Raw genomic sequence first — 24,166 nt, forward strand, 5'->3', positions numbered from 1 at the left:
ATCGATAGTCACTAAGGTAAACGAGAAACTAGCAGACTAATGTACATAAACAACACCGCCGACGGTCCATACTTTTGGTATGCTGCGAATATTTTGATCGAAAGTTTTCCTTTGTCCTTGAACAATTAAGCGCGAAACGTTTAATTTTACCAATTCTTTCGATCGGGATTTGGTAGTACTAAGCAGAAATATTCGGTAGTGTCGTAAATTGTTCTAGGTCGGTGTTTTTCAAATCGATCTTGATTTTAAACATTTACACTTACGTGCAACTAAAGGGACCTGATTTTTTGAAAGCGAAAGTGCGTGTTACATTATTTCGTATGTTAACGAAGTGTACTTTCATGTTTGTTTTTTTTAACACTTGCATGTTTTACGACATACTATTATCGAACAAAACAAAATCAATGCATAATACCGGAAACTTTAATTCGCGTTGATTTCTGAATAAATCAAATTATATATTCAACTATTGGTTATCTTACTGGAATAGTTTGCAAACAGTACTTAGGAATGCCGATTCTCTGAATCGGTGCAGCATCCAGCGAATGTAAATGTCAAATTATTTCGCAAAATGCAGACAAGAATATTTCATGATTTCATTTATCTCCGAGTCCGATATGTAAAATACGTAGAATTTCATTTGCCTGTAATATCTACTTGATTCAAATGTTCGAATACTTATGTAACTTATAATAATAACGAAATGGTAATTGCAATGGCGGTATGATTCATATGGAAAACGCGTACTTAGACTGTTATTTCGATGTATTGTAATACGGTTCGCTTATTTAATTTATTCGACAAACGCGGAAACATCGCGACTTAAGCGGATTACGAAAAGCCTATTGCGGAATCTATAATGATGTATTATGAAAGTTAATTTTATAAGCTTCCGTGTATTCTTGAAACCGTGAATTATCATGAATTATCAAGGCTCCCGACCAAATAGCGAGAATAGTTTCACGAACGACCGGTCGTATTCAGAAATATCCCGTGATCGAGTTTAGTATCGTATCTTTGCCGGTTAATAGTCTGTCCGATCAATATCGTCGTCCAGTAGAAATAGATCAGAGAAGTATTATTTCCATTGAGAAATCATAAATATTGGAACGAGCTGTACAAATAGAATTCTATTCTTGTAATTGCATTCATTTATTTCGGCGAGAGTAATTGCGAATCTCTGCGAGTCACGGATGATCGTTATGTATACATATACATACATATGTATAAGAGACGAATCCTGTGCAAAATGTTTGATCGGCCGGGTTACTTCTGCAAAATCTGTACATATCGGTTTCCTCTCGCTGACTTTTACGTTGTCATTTGTAATCTGATAGGACACACTGTCGCCGGGAATACCTCCCTTTTTATCATTTACAATGGAGCCGAGCAGTGGAAGTTGACTATTTCCAACGAAGAATCAAAGTTTTCTTTTATCTCTTCACGTTTTATTGTCTTATATGGCTAGGATAATTTTATACAATAGTGACTATTATAAGAAGAAAAATGTCTAGAGGGTACAGAAACACATAAGCAATGTACAAAATAATAGCAAAAGATTAGTGAGAATAAAATAAGTGAAACAACAAAACGACGGTGTGATGGATAAAAATGCAACGCGGACGAATATGGGAGCTGACAGCAAATCGTTGTCGCTTGCAATCGAATGGGAAGCTTGCAGACAAATTTTTAACGAAGCAGAAACTCGAAAAAACGGTTGTCGAAGGTTTTCTCTGCTTTTAGGGTATCTTTTATAGAATAAAGATACCGAGTTCTACCGACAATTCGATTCGATCGTTTTAGCGATTAAAATAAATGTAATCTTTTGTATTCGTGCATCAACTTTGAGGAATCAATATTTCTTGCTGATATAGATATCGAAAGACGCGAAATGGTATCAGCATAACCTAACTGTCAGGGCTTAACAGATAACGAATAGATCGTCGCGTAAATATAAACATACATCTTTTCAATTGTTGCCTGCTGTATTGCTATAAAAAGTATAATAGTATTCGTTAAAAAAATTCCTTTTCTAATTTTTCATAAAAAGTAGAAATAACGAATATTCATTATCGTTATCGTGTTACAGGGCATCTCGGAAGGAAATAATTTAAAGTAGTTTCCTTTAGTATCGAAGACATTAAAAGTATTAGGTATCTATAAATAATTGTTGCGGTGCTCGGGACAATTAACGCATTCTTAAAAAATATTAAAAACCTAATGGTGCTGTAATTAGACTGCGGAACTTTGATCGAGTTCGTAAAGATTCATAAAACCCGATTTGAGAGAAATAAATTGGAATAACGTGTTTCGGTAAAGGTGTCCAAAGATTTTCTGGAATTGTAAACGCACAGAGATCCGCAGTTTGGTTATACTAAACTATAAGTAGCGTTATACATAAATAAAACCAAAGGAATATTGTCTTTCTATGGATCGAAATAAATGTGTACGAACTTACAAATCGCCTTGATATTTAACACACGAAAATTAGTTCGACACATTACACGAAATCATGGCGTTAGGCCGCGCATGAAAAATAAAAATTATGTACTAAAACCACTAGAGATATTCGAACGAATCAAAATACAGTCGGTAGATATCGACGAGCTTCGTTCGATAGATTTTATTCATTTTTTAAATTACTATTAAAAATAGAGAACGTTGGCTCGATAACCTCTTATTACCGAAGGTAAATACCGATACATTGACAAACGGTGAAAATAAAATTATTTCACGCTGCTTATCTTACAAGAATCTACATTCTTTATCGTTCGAATAGGGTGAAGATAATGTAACGATGTTTCTAAATTCTTTGAACGTTATCACGATTTCGCATCTCCCCTATTTACTTTTACCATAAATTCAGAAAATCCGCGGACTTCTCATCGGGCGTGTAGCGGTCAATTAACATCCTCGGGCTGATAACTTTTCGCTCTCCGATCATACTTGTTCACGACGTGCGCGGTAAATTTGCGAGACTATCGCATTAGCGAGTGTAATGAACGCGCGTCAAGGCCTGTTACATCGCGCGGCGCGGCACGGAACTCGAGAAATACGCGAGATTGTACAATTTGATAAACTCCACGGCAAAAATCCAGCCGGAGGTAACTTTGTGCAGTTTCGGTTCGTCGATGGTTCTTTTTTCGACTTCTTTACACCCTTTTACCGGCTTTGATTAGAGAGTGTTCCGCGGAGGGCGGAGCTAGTGGGGTGGAAATATCAGAGCCGAGCACATTTTTCAGATCGAAAGTATTGCAAATAGTAATCGAACCACTTTTATTTAAACAAGATTTTATTTCGGAATTTTACGCACGCGAGTACGTGAAAATGATTTAATCTTTCCACGGTTTTCCGGATCTAATACAACCCGCGCCGTGTATTTTATTTATATAACTTTTTTAATTATTTTCTTTTGCTTTTTATTTACTTTTATTTTCTTTCGTATTTTCATAGTAATTATCACGTATATCTTTTTATATAATACATTTAAGAATACTATAGGAGGGAGGGTTCGTGGAGACACTGGTTTTTGTAGGATACATTAAGAATAATTATGTTTCCGATTTCACTGATAATTATTATGAAATAATTAGACCAGATGCTTGTTTAAAATTGATTCGTTACAACGCGAAAAAGCCTTCGATATTTACCGGACAACGAAGCGGAACAGGATTACGTGCGGACCTAGAAACTTCAAAATCGATCGCCGAGAAACTTCGCACGCGCTATATTCTTGCAAAGCATCGAAAACCACCCCGCGAAGCATCTACGAAATACCGGAAACCGAGTGTATTGGGATAAGAATTCGAGGATCGGGCGGTTGGTGCGATATGAACGACCGCTATTGATTTTAAGTAATCGCTTAAATAGCGTCAATGGCCTGTGCAATGGTGTCATGGCATGCAACGGACAGAGATGCGAGAAACTCGACCGGGGCGGCCGGCCGGGAAGTTTAAGCCGTTGGAAATCGACGCGGTTCTTACTCGTCTTCCCGACGCGACGCGCCGCATCGCTTCGCCTGCCCCCTGCCCTTTCGATTTTCTTCGCGACATTTTCACCGGCGTGTCCCGTCATTCCGCGGCATCGTAAATCGATAAATGCTCGAAAGCAGATTAGAAATGCGTGCGTGGGAAATGGAAATGGAAATGCACAAGGGCACGCAGAGAGTACGGTCCGTCCCCGCCGCGCCGCGCCGCGATCCTTGGACGAAAGAGGGACGTTGATAAAACGTTGGAAGGTCGTTAACGGGGGATGCTCCGTGATTTCTTCAGGGGTCGCGTAGGCTTCCGCGTCCATTAGGGTTGCATTACACGTGGCGGCGTTCGCTCGGACACGTGTATCGGTTCGAACGATCAATTACCCCTAAAAGGTCCTTTAGGGAAAATTCGCTGGCTAGTCGCCACCTCGATCGTGGACGAATTCTCGCAGCCCCGAGCTTCTCGAGCGAGACTAACTCACCTCCGCGAAGGAACACCCTCATTTTCCGTATAATTTCCACGAGAGACGACAGACAGGAAAGAGAGATCTCTCGTCTGGAGGAAACACGGCGGGGGGGGGGGGCGGTAAAGAACGGGCAGACCTCTCGAGTACGTAAACGCGAGAGCGAGGAAGACCCTGCGCCGGAAAGGTGGGTAAGAAAACAGAAAAACAAGCGAGAGACGACTTCTCCGGGTCGGTCGCGGCGGGCAGAAACGATGAGAGAGAGTTCCTGGCAGTTGACGGTAGCCGATAGATGATATCGCAGCCAACAGCGTCGTCGCCGGTGCCGCCGACCGCCGTTAGCCATCGTTGTTCGCCTCTTCCTTTTCCTCTGTCTGCCGAGACCGGGCTAGCAGGGCCCTGTCCCTTTGCTCGTAATCTGGCAGTGCATTTAACCACTTTGTGAAATAGCCGTATATCTCGCCGCTGTGACGTAGCATTCGATACGTCGAAAAAGGGAGGTCGGGAGGGTTGAAGGTGGTGGCGAGAGAAAAGGAGAGCAGCTAGGGAGTTCCGGGGTGGGGTGGAGGGGCGAGGTCAGGAAACTCCGTAGGAAAACGTGGAATGGGTCGGAGGGAGAGAAAGAGAGAGCGAGAGAGTGTGTGTGAGCAGAGAGAGAGAGAGAGAGAGAGAGAAGAGCAGAGACGGTGTAACATTGTGCGCGCGCCCGGCGCGTACCCGTTTAGAGGGGTGGAAAGCGCCGGCTCCGAAGGTAGGGGTTGCTCGGCCGAAGAGTATCGTGGTGGGAAACGATCCCTACCCGACGGCGTTCGCGGAAAGCGCACGAGCTGTCTGGTCGAGAGAGTGGTGGGAGTTTCGGGGGGATGTTGCCGGGAACAGCAGGCTCGCGAAGCGAAGGGGGTGAAGGATGCTGGTGGATGACGCTGGAGGAGAGGAAAGGCGCCGTAAGGGGTGCTCGGAATCACGGTGGTGGTGTGTACACACTGTATATAGTCTGGCAGGAGTGGAAGAAGGGTGCGCCCTACTTCGCGTCGGCGTTTTCCCTCCTGGCAGTGTGCAACGACGTACCGAAAGAAAGACGGAGAAGGCGGCAGAGGGTATCTCTCCGGTTCGGTGGCAGGCTTTTCATAGTCTCCCATTTCACGACGAACGTCCGCGGCATCGGTCCGAGTGTTATCGACGGTCGGCTGTGCGTAAACGGCGAAAAATCGGAAACGGCGGGGTTAATACCTGGGATATCGCCTGGCGCGGACAACGCCTCGGATAATAGGCAGTGAGAACAAGCATCGTCGCCGTTGCCGTCGCCGTCGTCGTCGTGGTCGTGGTCGTGATCGTGGTCGTTGTCCGAGGAGGGTGGTAGATCGAGTGTGCCGCGGGGTGCTCGGTTCTCGTCGGTGGTGCTGCTGCGACGCCGATACGACGCGCCGATATTGTCCACGACCGTTCTCGACCGCGGGGGTGCTACAGTTTCCCTTTTCGTCTTTTCCGCGAGTCTGTCCCCAGTGCTACGCTCCGAGTGAGAGAAGTGCACGCCGATGATCACCGCGTTTACGTAAGAGCAAGAACGGACGGGCCGCTCTCTCTCTCTCTCTCTCTCCTCTCTCTTTCTCGGCCGTGGTGTATGCTTACTCGTTCGTATGTATATCCGGAGTGTGTGCGCGCGCGCGTGTGACAAGCACCGACAAATACGGGAAAGCCAGACGAGAAAGAAGACGGTGGTGGTTTTCGTCGATTCGTGAATTCGCTGAATATATTTGCCGGCGTGGAGAGTATCGTTTTACGAAGACCTGGCGTAGAGAAACGGTTACGCGTGCATCGTCGTCGTCGTTGTCGTCGTTCTCGTCTTTGCGATCGTCGTCGTCGTCGTCGTCGTCGCCGTCGCCGTCGCCGTCGTCGGAGGCCGAGTCAGGAGGATTCACGAATGGACGAGCCAAGACCACTTAATTCCAACCCTCTCGTTTGCATAATTAGCCGTAGTATGCTGCAAGAACTACACGGGGAGAAGGGTTTGCGTAAACTTTGGCACAAGGGGTGAGGTGTGCGACAGCGACAGCGAGGAGACGGTCCTGTACGGAATACGCGGCGAATATTCGGAACGAGAGAGGAAAGTAGGCGTGGGAAACGGCGGTACCGCGTTCGGACGGGAGACAGACCGCGCGAGGACGGGAATGGACGCGAGATCGTCTGCGAAGGATTCTCTCGGCAGGCCGAAAACGACTCAGTGATTATTGATGCGTTTGACGAGGCCGGGACCCTCGAGCGATATTGTCGGGGAGGAGAGCGCCGAACGAAACCAGGACCATCGCCGTTCGACGATAATACAGTTGTTCGTCATGGAGATCTCGGTGTTCTTATTTTACGTGATGACGTTGCTCGGCGTCGCGACCAGCGACAAGTGCGCCGATCAGTGTTCCTGCAAGTGGAAGAGCGGGAAGCGCACGGTCGAGTGCATAAATCGCGCCCTGACCGGCATACCGGAGTGGGTCGATCCGGAAACGCAAGTGCTGGACACCAGCGGGAACGACATTCGGTTCCTGCCGAGCAATATCTTTGTACGGGTACGCTTGACGAATCTACAGCGACTCTACCTACGCGAGTGCCGTATCGACCGAATCGATAGCGAGGCACTGGCGGGCCTTACGAATCTCGTGGAGCTCGATCTGAGCCACAATCTGCTGGCCGCGGTCCCCAGCGGCAGTTTCACGAACACGCCGTTCCTCAGGGACCTCGTGCTCGCGAACAATCCCCTGAAGAAGATACACTCGCTCGCGTTCAAGAGCACGCCGAACCTGGTCAAGCTCGACCTGTCGCACACGCAGCTCGCCGAAATCGAGAAGAGGGGCTTCCGCGGCCTGGAGCTGCTCGAGAGCCTGAAGCTGAACCACAACCAGCTGGTCACCTTCCATCCGGGCACCTTCGAGCCGTTGAACAAGCTCACCAGCATCGAGCTGCACGAGAACCCGTGGATCTGCGACTGTCACCTGCGCGAGATGAAGATGTGGCTGGTGAAGCACAATCTGCCGACCCTGCAGGCGCCGCTCTGCCACGGGCCGAAACAGCTGCTGAACCGCACGTTCGCCGACCTCGGGATCGACGATTTCGCCTGCCAGCCGATACTCCTGATAACCGGCCGGTACACGGAGGCCACGATAGGCGAGAACGCGAGCATCGTGTGCCGCGTGAGCGCGATACCGCCGGCGAAGGTGAAATGGTATTCGAACGGCCGGCAGCTGACCAATCATTCGTCGTTCGGCAGCCACCAGAAGAAGATCCTGATATTCGAGGAGGGCCAGTTCCGAAAGGTGAGCACGCTGGTGCTGACGAACGCCGAGGAAGCGGACTCGAGCGAGTTCTACTGCGTGGCCGAGAACCGGGCCGGCAGCGTCGAGACCAACTTCACCCTGCACGTGTCTTTGAGAACCGCTGGCATGTCCACCCTCGGCTCCGGCCAGATCGCCGGCATCTCGGCCGCGCTGGTCGTCCTGATCCTGCTGATCCTGCTGATCATCCTGGTGCTGTTCATCCGGCTGCGGAGGATGCCGCAGAAGGACGTGAAGTCGTCGGTGCCCGCGGAAGGCGTCTCGGTCGACGGCGGCAGCGCGAACAACGAGAACCCGCCGTCCGCGACCGCGACCGCGGCCGCGACCGCCGGCTCCCGCAGAAAGTTCGACGAGACGATGGAGACCACGTCGTTCGGGGTCGAGTCGAAGCCGCCGGTCTCCCTCAGCCTGAGCTACGTCCAGAGGCCGCAGGCCGCGTCCCTGCAGCCGGAGCACGAGTACGGCTCGATCGGCCGGTTCGACGACCCGGGCCAGCACCATCCGTCGGAGATGGTCGCGCCGGCCGCGTGCTTCTCCTCGACCGCGTCGCTGATGCCGATCGAGAACCCGGACCTGATCAGGGACACGCGGCGCGGCTCCGCGGAGGACATCACGCCGTACGGCGGGGCCGACTACAGCCGCATGGAGGTCGTCGACGACGCCAAGATCCTCTACTCGGGTTGCATGTGGGAGGCGAGGGACGCGTGCAGGACATCGGTGTCGGTCAGCACGTACCCCTCGAAGGAGGCCCTGGCGGTCGTCGCGCCCATGGTCGAGCAGTTCCCGCCGGGCGCGAAGCAGCTCCGTGTCTGGCAGAAGGGAGTGCCGGTGATACCGCCGGTCTCGGCGTTGAAGCGTGTGCTCGGTTCGACGCGCAGTTCGCCCGACGAGGGCTACCAGGAAGGGACTGGGACGGATGTCTAGGTGCCGCTGCTTCATTACTGCGACGCCCGGCACCGTTACCTGGAGCTCCGTAGACGCCACCAGGAGGACACCGATTGTTGAGAAACAGGGAAACAGAGAGAAAGAGAGGGGGAGGGAGAGAGAGAGAGCGAGAAAGAAACGAGCACACGCAAGTTTTATTGTCCAAGTGCCGGACGAGCGGTAGTGAACGATACGCGTACTATCATTTTTTCCGTACTACGATGTCAGTTCGTCGCGCCGACTATGTTGGGACACAGAGAGACTACTCGACGGGATTCGCTCGTCGTGTCGCGTGAATCGCGTTTATATACATATATACATATAAATAAACGTATATGCATAATTACGCGCGCGGTTGTACGCGCGGATGCACGCGCGCGTACGCGGCTACGACCGTGCGCGTACGTTATTCTATACATGTATATATGTATACGTATACATATATGTATACGTACAGATATATACGTATATAGGGAGACAAACGGAGAACTGTGTAAAGAGAGAAAGAAAGAAAGTGTGCGTGCGTGCGTGTGTATGTGTATGTGTGTGGGTGTGTGTGGGTGTCTGTGTGTGTGGTCGATGAAACGGTCGTGTCGAGGTGTTCCGTTCGTACGCGGGTATACATGGACGTACCAGGATGGGGAAGTCGTCGAGAGTCCGCCGACCGAACGAACCGTGGAAACGAACATCCACTTGTCGCGAGATTTACCCGCGGTCGATGAAATAGTTGGATGTGTCGTCGTGACTAATGCACGGAACACATAAAACGAAGAATCTGCCGGGGAATCGATCGATGAGACCGAATTGCCATCCGGCTGCTCGAGGAATAATGCCCGACGCGATTATTCGAGGCGCTCCGTGTGTGCACGACGTACGAGACGAGGGATCCGATGTTTTAACGACCGGAACGATGACACGCCATGCTACGGTACGGAGCGTGGGCGACCCGGCTCTCCGCTACGTTGTCGCTCGTCGCTCGTCGCTCGGTGGTCTCGCAGCACAATATTCACGGGTAAATGATTTCTTGTAACGGTTAAGGGCAAACGGGAACGGAAACGGATAACGGAAAAGAAAAGATTCGATGTTTCGAAAAGTTCGCGTTCAAACACGAGGGAAAACGTACACGCGCGAACGAACAAACGGATACACGTTTCTTAAGGTACTGAACAGAGGAAGACTGGAGTGCATGTTCCAAAGGACGTGTAGATAGACTGATTGCGAGACCGAGTATAATTTCTATCGCCGTATTGGCTACCGTAAGGAAAAATAATACTAGACGTGGAATTTCTAGTCAATTCGAGGATGTAACTAGACGATTAAAGAATTTGGACAATTGGGGTTCGCCGGCACGGTTGATACGGTTGGCACACGATATTTGTTCTGGTCGCGGAGCGGCGCGACCGTACTTGTTTCGAAAAAACGATGTCAGCGCATAATAGCGGTGCCGACGCAACAATGGAGTACCAAAACTTTTGTCCTGTCTGCGATTCGGACCGCCTCGTCGAGGTGATTTTTAATTTCATACGTAAAATCGACGGGACTCCGCCGTGCGCGCCGATTTCGATTTCTTTCGAATAAGGTCGGGCCGGGAAGGATCCCGGGGCCGAGAACGATCCCAGGCCGGGCCTCCCCAGTCGGCGGATTCGCGGGAACGTACGAGCGCGACGTTTCGAGCCGATATCGTCGCCTCGGATCGTTATTGGCGTTCGCGTTCGAAACGAGAACAAATTCACGGGGAACGATGCACCGTGAAATATGACGCCGGGTACACCCTTGGATTCGACGTTTCGCGATTCTCTCTCGACGGTAAATTGATTTACTTTTGCCGCGCGCGTTACGAACGATTCCGCCCGCAGATATCCGCAAAAGTATCCGGTCGCACCGAGGAATAGGTAGATTCTCCGGGAGGATAGTTAGTCCGGACGGTAGAGGCGTCATTTCGAGATCAGTTTCGAACGGATACGCGTACACATACGTATTCTCTTGCGTTTCCTCTCACGCGTTTGCGTTCGATCGCCTACAACTTTCTGCACAGTACGATTATTCGACGCGCGAGAATCGTTTTCAGTTCTACCCATAGGATAGTCACCCGACAGATCGTTCGTTGCGAGCATTCTTTTTTACGAGGTACACGGAACCAAAGGGGTGCGAGTGACGTTTCGACAGCGATCCGCGTAAAAGCTCGAAAAAAAGGTCGAAATTCTTTTTGCAGTTCGACGAATTGTTTGTTGTCAAAATCCTCGGTTGCCTCGCATTCGCGATTGGCTCCCGCGGGTCCGACGATTAATAGTTGGCACGCGGACGGGGCGCGTATACAATTTTTTAATCGATTTCACGTTTAACGCGAGTCGTCGAACACGCGTAAGATAATGTTATCGCGCTTGCATCGTTTCGGCGGGAAGAGATACGAAACGTAAAATAACATATTTCGTAGACACGTTAGCGCGTTCCTACCGATTCAAAGGATAAAAGATCCGTAAAAATGCGTAAGCGATGCATTTTTCAAGTCTTCGAACGATACTTGTGCTCGATGTTCGATTGCTAAAACTATTCACAGCCAACCGGTTCGCGATTTCATACTTTGCATGGGAATCGTAATTTACATGGAAATTCGATGAACTTTGATACGCGACTATTTGAATACTTTGGAAAAGGAGGTACGCTTCCGTTGGAAAATTTTGCCGGCTTTTAAACGAAATCGCGACTGTCGGAGCATCGACGTCGAAGAAAAATTAGCCTTCGAGTTCAATTTGTAGTAAACTTTGAGAATTTTAGCCAGCTTTCGAGCAGAAGGTTCAAAAATTGGACGACGCTAAGGGCCAACTCGGAAAAATTCTGAAACCGTCGCACACACCTTTGGCGCCGAGTGCCTCGTACACGATAAATTTAACCAGAACTTTCGTTCGTCCTTCGAGCCTCGGCTCGATATCGTCGTTTCCTTGCAACGCTGTAGAGATCGGAGTTTAGGACGCTTGAACGCGATAGAAGCATACTTTATTTTGGATACTATATGGATGTAATTTATTTTTCGTAGCCTCGACGAAGGCTACGTACCACCCCCGATACGACGACTATTTTAAGGAGATTGTAAAGTACTATTTTGATATATTTCGGGGAAAAAAGACTCTAGCGATTAGTGAAAAAAATAAAACGTGTAAACGAAGATTTTTCGATTCGAAAACGGTGCAGACCGGATATTTCTGTAGCTAACTGTGCAGACGGGTCGCGATGTCGCGTCACAACACTGCCTCTTTCGATATTGTTCAACGTCATCGAGGAATATTTCAGTCCTTTAGCATATCTTCAAATAGTAGGTGTGTATCGGACGTTTATACATATCGGTACGTCGGTTTCGATTACCGGCGCGTTTATCCCACGATGCATATCTTCGCGCGTCGCGATGTTTGTCGAACGAAAATGCTCAACAAATAAACACAGAAAAGACAGAGAAGAAAAGAAGAGAAGAGAAAAGAAAAGAAAAGAAAAGAAGCCGGAGGAAAAGTTTGCGATCCCGGAATGTATCCGTCGTCGATCGAGAGACTTCTGTTCTGTCGTTTTCCTCTCTTGATTTCGTGGTTCGTGTTTCCGTTGTTACTCACCCGAAGCCAATATACATAGAATCAATTACATAAGACTGTATAGCAACCACGGGAAGCCCGTAAGACAATTGCAAGCGGAACATCCATACAAACTATTGCTCAAGAAAACACTGAATCGGAGTGCTTGCGATTGGCTGACCGGCCGATGCCTCGCGTTAGTGTCTTACGTAAGTTGAGTCTCTCTCTGTGTGTGTGTGCGTGTCGATCCAGATATTAGGCGATAAGCGGTAAGCCAAAACGTCGATCGCGAACATCGGTCAGTTATCGGACTAACAGCGGTGTCGGTGTGTGCGCGTGTGTGTGTGTGTATGCGCGTGTCGCGTGCACGCTGTTTCGCTGTTCGCTACTCGCTACTCGCTGTCGCCGGTGTGTTTTCGTGTGCGATTCCACACGGCAGAGCGTGCATACGCGGTTCGTACGTGTCTCGAGCGTCTCGTGTCCGAATATACATATGTGTATGTGCGTGCGTGTGTCTATGAACGTGTACGATAATACGATTGAAAGTATCCGCGTGGCCCGTGCACGTGCACACGGCGGTGTCGCGAAATCGACGGCGGAATCGCGCGTGCAGCGGTTGCAATTACCGCCGATTGGTTTATCGCCTATCGTTCGGGCCGGCTGCTTCTCTCTGCTCAATGATCCCAGAATCCTCTGACGTATCCGTGACGAGACGAGATAGAGGAGAGAGAGAGGAAAAAAAAGAAAACACCACACCGAGTTCGATACGCGCCGACCGGCTCTCCATCGGAGATACCGAATCATCTGTGCATTGTGCGTGCCTCGGCGTGTCTCCCCGCCACCGTGGCGCGCGATCGCACGATCGCACGATCGCACACGCGTTACGTGTATTCTGTATCATCGTACAAGCCTGCCTGTCTATGCTCTGCGGGAGCTTGTCGCGTGTGTACACACGCACACGTGCACACGTGTGCCTGTACGTTTTACGCGATCGATAATACGCGGCACGGGCCGGAGAAACACGGCTGGACACGTTTCTAGCGGTCATTTTATTCGCCGGCGAATGAGCCCGCGGGTTTATTGGTTGTTTCGCGAACTACATTTCGAACGAATCACGGTAATCGTGCCGAGTGCACGTGACACCGGCACGCACGATTGGCCGTTCAATGAAATTCACACAAATAATCCTATTTTGCCCGTGTCCCTTATCTATCGCTGATCGATATCGGCCGGCGGTCGGCGGTCGGCGATCGACGGTCGGCGATTTACGGTTCGGGACCTATCCGACTCGATTCTTGTCGCTCGACGCTTGTCGCGCGACGCACTGATTCCTGTCAGCTGCACACGCAAGTTCCTAGACGCCGATGATAGATACAGTTTTTTACCGTCTGCCGAGTTGACGCGCGTGGGACGTCGTTGCCGGACGCCTCGACTAAATTAGTATCGTTGCGATACTCGCGTGCCTATTGGAATTTGCTTGGAATAGCGTCACGGTACGACGCGAGATTTCTTTCGTTGCGAATGGACTGCGGATTTTGGTGCAATTCGCAGATGCAGCAGCAGCTCTAGAAAAGTCGGTCTTTCTTCTTGACAATTTTAGCGGATTTTATGGATGAAAGAATAGCGTCACCGTATTTTCTATTCCATGGTTTACACGCTCGACGTTTTCAAACGAGAATCCGCAGTCTGGTTGAGAATGAACGCGCGATCTTGCGATTCTCGCTTTCTTAAATTGTAGCGGCTTTCATTTGGATTCGCTCTTTGAATCAGTGGAGATTAGTGTGCACTTGTTAGACGAGCAAATTGAACTACTTGTATATAAGATTTATTGGAAAAGTTACTCTACAGTCCTGTCTAAATACTTCTGTTTGATTCAGATCGCAGCGAAAATTAAGTTACACCTAATCGTAGCGAAACTTCTGACTGCAAAAAATAAACGAATAAATAAATACGACGTTTCACGTGCAACAACTTGGCGAAAGATTCCCAATAACGATAAACAGCGTAAAAACTATTTATTCGATATCTTGGTACGAAAGCGGAGCCGTAGTTGTACCGTGGCATACCGTTTCATTCTCAGCGAATAAAACTCTGTTTGCATAAGCATCGAATCGAATAAACTTCGCCAATAAACCCGTGCACAAAAATTTCAGTTGCGATTCATTGTTTGATACCTAGCTGCGCCGTGTTTGTTAAAATGACCGCGCTAACCGTTGAGTTCTGTTGATACCGTTTAATTCCTGCGGTTCGAGAAATAACCGTGCCTCCGATTTTGGAAGTTTTTCCCGATGGAAGCCACGCGCGCAAAATTCATCGTAACGAAGGTGTAACCGATTCATCGATGTTCGTTGTAACGTTACGATCTTTCCTGCCACGTTTTGTTCTCAGCTTTCTCGTTCGAGCAACAAAGTCGAATCGTCGAATAGAAGATGAACGCACAAAACACATTTTATAGAAATTAAAAACCAAAGTCTGACTCGAAGTAAGCATTTGTCTTTGTTTCGCCTCGTCTTCGTTGAAATTCAGTCGCGAAACCGCGCCGGTAGACGATTTCTCGGATTACTTTCCCGGATAACTCTACGCGACGGGTCTTCGGAATTCATAAATGTTACAGAGACGTTTCCTACTGCTATCGATGAGTTTCAACGATCGCACGTTCCTTATTCGTCGTTATTACATAGTTGTTGCAATTAGCAATGTTAGATCGTTCCACGAAATCGTGCCGAAATTTCTTTACGTTCGAAAATTGTTTTTCTTTGGAAAAATATAATCCTTTCCTGGAACGGTCGTTGCTTCCACGGTGAAATCGTTATAATTTCCAGGAACAGTTTCTTTAATCGTCGTTTATTAAAATATCCTCCGTTGCTGTTTCTCGTACCGTTAATTCTTAATCTGCAATCTTAATCTGTAATCCACTAAAGAACATTGTTCAGCTCGAAAGAATTACCATTTACAAAGGACGACGTCTACAAAGTACGCCCAAGCTTTATTAAAAGCGACGAACTACTGTGCGAAAAATCACTTTGCATCGTACACGATCCAAGAGCTTTGAAGACTGCGATAAGTAGATACTGTAAACCATGGATCGGACACGTTGACAGAGTCTCGTCGAATGACACGTGTTTCTGGCTATAATTAAAGCTCGATTGTTCTAAATACAGCGTGGACTGTACATTGTTTATTTACATTTTCGCTTTTCTTGAAATTGCTCGGCGTGCGTACTTTCCGATGTAAATTGGCTTGCAAAGTTCAACATTGTTCTTTTAGACCGTTTCGTTGTAAATCCCCACTGACCTTTTTGCTCGCGTGAAATAATGCTTTCTTATATTATAATGAAAGGTGAGATTGCGACGTGGTCGCGGCACGACCTTCTGGGACGACCTATTGTATTTCTATTAAATTATTGTCCGTGAAAAGGACTCGACGAGAGTTGGCATTTCGAAAGTGATTAAACAGAGAGGTCGTTGCGTGTACGGTTTCGACAATAAGATCCATTGTAAATTGTCCGAAGCGTATCCACCGAAATGCGAGTTCAGAATTCAATTCCGTGTGTTTCCATTATTTCTCTAATTTATTGCGCACATTCAAGTCTGAACAGGTTAGACGCGTTAAACTCGTAATAAAAGTTTCTCGAAACTCCGTTCGAACGTCCGGGCACACACGGTTCAACAAAGGAATTCATTCAGCAGAGAGATAGCATTGAAAATCGTCTTCGATGAATTAATTTTATAATTTGCCGTATGTATATACGTATACATATATATATATGAATATATATATGTATTTGCGTTTCATTGACAAATATGTACAGAATCTATTGGAACTGAATTTGTCCAATAAAATTCGTTTAGAGTTTGATATAACGTTACGTGTGACTAAAACATTGGCTACTTCCTGCACGACCACACACCTTGTCATACCGATTTCACGTTCATAAATAATTTCCCTTTCTCGTAGCCACAGCAAATCGACGAATACTTGTCCGAATCCGCAATTTTCGACGTTCGGTTTCAAAATAATGAACGATACGCGGTCGATGGAAACGCAATCCGAACGGAAGTTATTTGCGATTGGAGATGTTTGCGATAAATAAAGCGATCGATGAATCTACGAAAAATGAAAAGTTCACTTTTTCTGGTACTTAATTTATAATATTAAAGTCATCCGATATCCCTACCAATTGATTTATCGATTTTATTCTATTTGAAATTTAATTAACGACTTATTTATTTACTCGGTCCAATTCAACGGCCCGACGAAGCCTTCCAATTGGCAGATGGACAACGGTTTGCGAATAGCGAAACACTCGCTCTTTCGATAGTAATTTATCGAAATGTTTTCTGGCTCTTGTATCCGTTTGTTTATCGCAGAAACGTTTCGGCATTGCCAAGCAGCATGTTGTCCGAAATTATTGCGATTTGAAATTGCTCGGTCGAATCGCCTATTGTTAGGATAACAGAGCTACCGGAAAACGAAGCGTTCAGATATTAAAGCGCTATTGTATTTAATAACGAGCGCGGGCAGGAGTTATTCAAACTTCGTATCGGTAATAATATCCTGTCAAATACGAAACGAAGCGACTGGATCTGCGGTAGGTGAGTGATATCGGCTTCCAAATTTATTAGAACTTCGCGGCATCGTCAAAGTGTGCCAGACACACACCGATAAGCGTTGCGACTTGACTTTAATTTCATTTCCTATAGCTTCTTGTAAAAACTCCGCGCCAACCAGAAAGCCAATTATACCGTTGAATTTTAATTGTTCGGATTTATCCGAGTGATGCAGTGTTTGATGAAACGCTGTCCGAAACTCTCTCTCTCTCTCTCTTTCTTTCACTCGCTCGCTCGCTCCGCGGACGGTTTGCCCGGGAAGTTTCTGAATTGAAATTAAAAGAGTGATTTATTGTGAATCGCACGAAATGGAAATGGCTTTCCTACGCCCCAAGATGGCGAAGGAAGCGATGATCGACGACTATGAAATGGTTGAAACTGTCGAACTGCATTTCGTTGATCCTAGTTTTTCAAATTGATTCGCAAACGACATATCGAATAAAAATTCTGGACATCCGAATTCTATCTTCTTTATCTTGCCAAACTAATATCGTTTCAAACAGTTTATTAAACAATAGTCTATTGTTTTTGAAAGCGCATTCTTTTTTCTGCAAGATTCGCCAATCTTTGCATCGCTTCGAAACGTTTCGTTACGAACGTTCGTAAAACGAACGCATCGTTCTTCCGCAACATCGCGTCTCATTAAATATTGAAAAATCGGCATCGCCGATGTGCTTCATTTTCGCACGAAATTATTACCGAGAGCTGGATGGCGTGAACAAGGTACCGTCCCCGAAGCACCGCAGGTAATTGTGTTCTGCTCATTAATAATACTCCTGCCAGCTTTTTTGCGACCTGTAAAATGTGCTCGAACAAATCCGAAGAAAACGGAGACTTTTTGTTCCGGCCCCCTATTCGCCGGTGCAGAAACTAGATTACCTGTACAAGAAGATACAAAACGGTCGATTTGCAGTCTTCTTCCCTTAGAATTGCACAGTTAATGCCGGCACGGAATAAATTTATGCCCGCGTACGTCATCGTCTAAAGCAGGCGAGAAACGACGTACTTTGTCGCGGGAATACGCTATTCAACATATTTACCGGTAACGCGCGTCACGATGTTCCTATCAATGATCCGCGTGGTATCGTGAACTCTCATTTTTCTGCTCCGTGGCTCATTCTCGCGTTCGCGGTATTCTCGTCCCGGAAAGAAATTTTCCAAAGTTTCAATTTTCTATTTTACAAAAACAATCGCGCGTGCGATGGTACGAAGCTGTAACGCTTAAAATGCCGACATGTTTTTTTCTTTTTTTTTTTCGAAAATTCACCGTTCAAATATCTCTGAACATGTAACGTTTGAAATAAATTGGGAAACACCGGACGTAGAATTTTGTGGTCCGTGGGATAATGAAATTCCACGAATTTTATGAAACAGGTTATTCGAAATTTTTTCCCGTTGCCACCTGAAACGACGATAACGTTCACGGGTTTGCGTGGGAAAATTAACTAATCGTAAAATAATGGTGCGCGTTTCATTGAACGAGCGCACACACGCGCGCGCACACAGCCACGGCCCCGAATCGGATTTAATCCGGAGATAGGCTGATTAACAGAAGTCCGGCAGACAATATTTCGAAAAGCAAGCGTCACGTGAAATGGGATCGACACGGTACGCTCCAATTTCTCGGCAGCGACGCGACGCGACGCGATGCGTCGGCACGACGGCCACGACTTATATCTGATATAACTTCGGTATTGGCAATTTTCTGCTTCAATTACGTCAAAACATTTGCGAGATCAGAATCTGTGAAATAAAAACCATACCGGATCGTTGCATATGGAACGCGCCGCGAACCTCGGGCTCCGAAAGCATAACATTCCCGAGCGTTTGTCCGCGTTTCTTCGATGAATTTGCGCGCGTCACCGTGCGACTCGGATTCGCGCGAAAATCGACATTTCGAAAAATCGCTTTTCAAATATTCATGGTCGTTCTACAATTTTTCAGTTTATTCAACGTTCACGGATCCGCAAATACACCGAAGAATAAACTATACGCAAAGCCGAATAAATGGAACACGAGACGAAATAACTAAATTCCTGCAATTCTTCGGTTCATCCAATATTTATGGGACTGCGCAGATACGAACGGGATAAAATATTTATGATACAAAGGGGACGAACTAAAATAACTGAAATCCGTGCGATGAAAAGAAAGTTACAAATTTTCGCGTAATCGAGCACCGTATTCAACGATCGCGTTTTAACGTCGTTCCTATTACTATATTCAAATTTCCTTCGTCGAGGCTCGGACGTCGAGAAACGATCTTTCCCGACATTGTGCGCCGCGTATCCGAGAACAATTTGGTTATCCGAGATTTATATTCGCATGGAATTACGTATTATGTATACCCGTTGTTGTCTGTAGCGTATTGTCGCGATTGAAAGATCAGGAAGATTGTTAGGAGTGGGTACGTTCAGAATTTCTTGCCGGCCGGGATTCGTGTCTGTGCAGATCCGACATGGGACACAATGGGGCACGGCACGACTACACCGACGACTAATAATAAACAGTCCCGGTCTCGATGCGACTCTCTCGATGCTACGGCCTACAATCTGCAATCTACAACATTGCGATTCATATCGTTCGAGTGACAGAAAAGTCAACAAGCTGGAAGGTCTGACAATGATTAACGGGAAGGATATTGCGGGCAATTAAGCCTTACGTTCTCGAACAAGAGCAAGAGTTTCAGTGTAATTCTTTCAGCCAATCTGAATCACTGCTATTTCAATTATACGATCGATTTCTCTTTCTTGCTATGCACGCGTTTTTTTAGCCCACGAGAATACGATATTTAAACATTCCCTCGGCTTTTTTCATTAAAAGTTGCATCGACGATGTTCATAGAAATGAAATAGAAACACGATTGTTCCATCCGAATCTATTATCTTCGCGCGAGCAAACGATTTGCTCGATCGCGCGATTATAAATACCGTTGTCGCTTTCGTCTCCGGTATTTCTGCTTCGAAATTTCCAATTGGCCGGAACGCGGGGATTCATTTCGAATACTTCTTACAAAGCGGTGGTCGGGAACGCGGTTCTCGAAAGTCACAAAGCAGAATCGAAATCAAACAGCTTCGTGCGATTTACTGTTCTCGCGGCGCGGCGCGGCACCGCGAAAGTTCAACAGTTCCCGGAGTTCGCTCGCGCTTTCTTCGCCTCGCTCTTTTTTCTTCGTCCTTTATTAAAGAACTTAATAGCCGGACTTTTATATCTCTCTGCGGGGAAATAAGTAACATCCCGCCGCCGAATTGATCTTAGTTACCGACGCGACGCGACCGCTCCGCGGGAAAGAAACGCGGCTCTCTTCTTTTGTACGCAGTAATCCAGCCTTTCGTAACGCGACGTTTATTCGAGTATATGTATTTCTTACGCGCGCAGTTCATCGCGAAGCTATTGAAACGTTCGAAATGCTGCAGAAAATACTTGAACCGCGTGGGAAAAAATGATCGTCGAATCGGATTCGGACCGACGCGACGCGACACGTCGTTTCCGTAGTTTTCGTAATTGTGCGCGGCTATCGAAGCGAAACGAGATCGAAGAAATTCGTATCGCGACAATAAAAACCAGCTTATATTACACGTTATACGGGGACGGGTCGATGCATAAAAGTTTGAAGTTAGATTTTTTCGGACGCGGTGATATTTTCGTAGGAGAGTAAACGTAATATTTTTAATTTGGCAACGCGTAGTCGAGCGTGAAAAAGTTCCTATGCGAAAATGGAAATGCAAAATTCATGTCCCATGATAAAATACGGGGGCGGTTCCTGTCACGGTTGTGTACAGCGGTCAGAGCTACCGACGGATGCGCGCGTTCGCGAGCAACAAAGATTTCTAAATAAAATGATAAAACGATCAGGCGTGTTACCACATTTATGCTTTTAGCGGGCTAATTATCGGATATGTGCCTGTGGGATGGATTTATCGAACCTGTTATTAACAACAGATTTATCGCACCACACATTTTCAACATTCCGCCATAAAGTGCAGCTGTTTGAAATACAATAGGTAGGGGGATAAACAATAATTAGTGATAAACAGTAACGATGTGCCGAAAGATCAAATTATGAGGAAATATTATACTATACTATAAAGCGAACACTACGCTATAAATTTAAGTATTTTAAGGTTGTAACGCCGGGTGGAAGAAAAGGTGTTTTACGGGAATCGCCATGTTAGAGCGACGGAGTTTAAAGGTACATTATTTTTGCTTTTCAGATTTGTTGTTTCGAGTTAATGACGACAATTATGCTGTCACGTAAATACGTAACGGTGCATTGATCACACGCGCAGTTACATCGCAAATGCAACGCGTCTTCGCGAATGCTGTTTACGTTTAAACGATGGCATCATTACGCATAGATTATGTATATTTCGATGCAAATGCGTACAGTCTTGGCAAAGTGTGCACTTGTACGTTACGCTTCCGTATTTATGATAATACGATTTCTTGCGCAGGTTCGTGGGTTCGTATCGTAACAACGGTTGATCGCGTTCATTTTTCAGTTTTTTCGCGGGCATCTTTCTCTTTTTCAAACGATTAAAGTCCCATCGACGTTCGGGCCATTCGCGACACGTTCCGTTGGTAGGAAAAAACTCGAAAAGGGTTCCGAACACTCTTTGCAACGCGAACGAATTTTCCAGCATTTATATCCAACGCGGACTCGTATTTTCTCGAGCGCTCAAATGTTCGCAACGATGGGAAAGAATTCTATTTCGACTCGAAACGCAGGAAATCTTCGTTACGAGCCCGCCTCGTAAAAAGGAAGCTGTTTGGCCGCTGTTTCTCGCGATCGACGCTGAACATTTTTATTTTGCACACAGACCCGTGGTCTAATTATTTGTCGTTCGCAAATAACGCAGGATCAACAGCCCGGTCGAAGCGGTGGACACAAACGAAGCGACGTTATCAAATTTTTTCCCGTTCCGGTCGAGTTTGCGCGCTACCGAAGTTTCTTCGTTAAAATTTAGGATAGCCCGTGTGTACTTGACACGCTGCCAGAACGATTAAAGAGAGGGGAAAGCAGCTACAAACATCCCTTGCACGGAATCCGGGATTTCATTGTTTCTTGCGCCTTTTCCTGAATTTCCTTTCTTGTTCTTCGCCTCCCTTTCTCGTTCTTTTTCTCCTCTTTAATTAGCGAACGTTTCTCGTCGAACGGGGACGACGATGCGCTGTCAGCGTTCACGAGCAACATCGCGATTATCCCGATCTCGAATGTTCCGGGGTTTATAAACGTTTGAGAATCGAGGGATGCCCGGCGTTTCCCGTCGTTCAATTACGTTTAACCCGCTGCCAACCGCTCAAGGGAAATCCCCCGTGCCACACCGCGAACAGCTCGATCATTCGCCAACAGGATTTCTCTTTTTCATGCTAGACCGCGTTGTGCTCGTTTAAAACGCGACGATTCTACGCGAGAATCCTTTAAACAACCTCAATTTGTAAAGAATCCCCCTCGATTTCGCAGCGGGCTTTCGACGAGTTAACTTCGTAGCTTCGTTCTTCGGTTCGAACAAGTTACGGTACAGCCAATTTTCTTAACAAAATCACCGTCGCATCGTCGTCCGTTGTAGTTTCCATAGTCGCAGGATTTTCATCGAGCGTAACCCATTATTCCCTTTGGCATACATTCGACGAATTTGCGATAAGCTCGTCCACGCGAAATTATCGACTCTCTAAGGAAGATGCGTTCGATACCGCGGTGTCCATTTTGTCTTTCGTGCTAGATTAAATTAGCTAAGAAAATTAGCTCGACAAGTACTCGTGCAGCAGATTATAAAATACATCCGTGTACACACATTTCGTCGGAGTAATTCTTGTCAAGAATAATAGCCGCCACAAAATCGGAATTCTAAATCTTGGAAAAATGGTCGATGAAGCTTTAGCGCGGCTCATAATTAAAACATTTTTTTATTAAACGCAGCGTATCTGCACGAACCGCGGCAAACATTTACCGGCGAAAATATCACGCCGTACGTTGTTATATTAAATGATATGCGCCCAGCATTAATTTGCCTTCTTTATGGAAAAATCGAGATCACGCGTACACGACGTTGTCGGCGAGCCCGTAAAACTATGCAAACAGGACTAGTAGCAACGTTTAGAGCCCGGCACACACCTTGCCGAACGTTTACGTTCGTCGAGTGCTATGCTCTAGATATTTTCTCATGCCGCCGCGTCCCCTTAAATTTCAAAATAGCAAATAGAGGCCGCGGCACGAGCGAATCGCTGTTCCCCCGGCATCCTTGGGGAGTAATTATTTCGCAGACTCGCAGCCAGCATCCACGGTGACGTTATAGAATCTGCTACGGAGAGGGAAAAGCCAAGGTTCGCTACGGTAAAGTGTCGCGGAGTTCAAGCTTACCATTGGAAACTTTGCGAGCTCGTCCAAGGGTTTCTGCGCCGCGCCGAGCCGCGCCGCGTAGACTGTTAATTAACGCGATGCGTCCGCAAGTTCGCGACACGGCGATTGTTATTGAAAATGGAGAACCGTTTGCCGAAAGCGCGTCCGCTCGTTCAAAATGCACGACGCTAAAGCGACTTCCACAGGGTCCGGTCTGAATAATTTCTCGTCATCCCGAGATCCGTTATCTCCGTGGACGAGTCATGATTGTCGTACTTCGAAAGTCTTGACGATGCAATTAAAAATACATTTCTGTATTTCCGTCCTTTGTCAATTGTAGACCGGTGTTGCTTTTGTAGGACAGACGCGAGTGCTCGAAGGAAAAACAATCGTTTAACGATTGTAAACTTTGTCGTCGATATCGATTTGATACGATACCGCGACGTTTAGAGATTCTTTCTAACGAAAGGATATTTCTCGATGCGAAAGTTTATGAAATGGATCGTCTGGAAGGAAGATGCGAGACGAGTTCGTCCGATCGAAGAACGAGGGATTTTAACGAAACAGCAGTCGTTCCACGAAAAAATAAATTCTGGATTTTTCGTGAATTAATAACAGATTTAGCGGTAAACGCGAAAATCTGCGGAATGAAATACCAACGATAAATGCCAGCAGGAGATAAAAATCCTGGCAGCTTCGTTAGCACAGTGAAATAAATACAGACGCGTCCTGTAACCGATAGCACGTTCTCGTTACCGCGAAAAAGTCGTAAGGCTATCGCACCTCGTTGGCAAGTCGAACCAGATAGAAACATCTGGCCAGAATTTCACGTTCGAATCGCGCTAGGCGGAGGTGGGTCGCCCCCTAAAACTTGGTAACCGACAATCGTGTTATCCCGACATCGTCGATTGGTCTCATTCTATCCGGTTGACTACTTTGCTCGGATTCTATTTTCGGCAGGAAAAAAAAGCCAAC

The 24,166-nt window shown here is 46.8% G+C and overlaps 1 protein-coding gene across 1 annotated transcript; it reads left to right on the top strand.

Moving 5' to 3' along the window:
* Positions 1 to 88: 88 nt before the first annotated feature.
* Positions 89 to 17,311, top strand: LOC117218935 (uncharacterized). Its single transcript, XM_076520315.1, has one exon. It carries the CDS (start codon positions 6,672 to 6,674, stop codon positions 8,682 to 8,684), a length of 2,013 nt encoding a protein of 670 aa, XP_076376430.1. The 5' UTR covers positions 89 to 6,671; the 3' UTR covers positions 8,685 to 17,311.
* Positions 17,312 to 24,166: the final 6,855 nt, after the last annotated feature.

The sequence above is a fragment of the Megalopta genalis genome, chromosome 3 (assembly GCF_051020955.1).
Source record: "Megalopta genalis isolate 19385.01 chromosome 3, iyMegGena1_principal, whole genome shotgun sequence".
In the NCBI taxonomy this organism is placed as follows: Eukaryota; Metazoa; Arthropoda; class Insecta; order Hymenoptera; family Halictidae; genus Megalopta; species Megalopta genalis.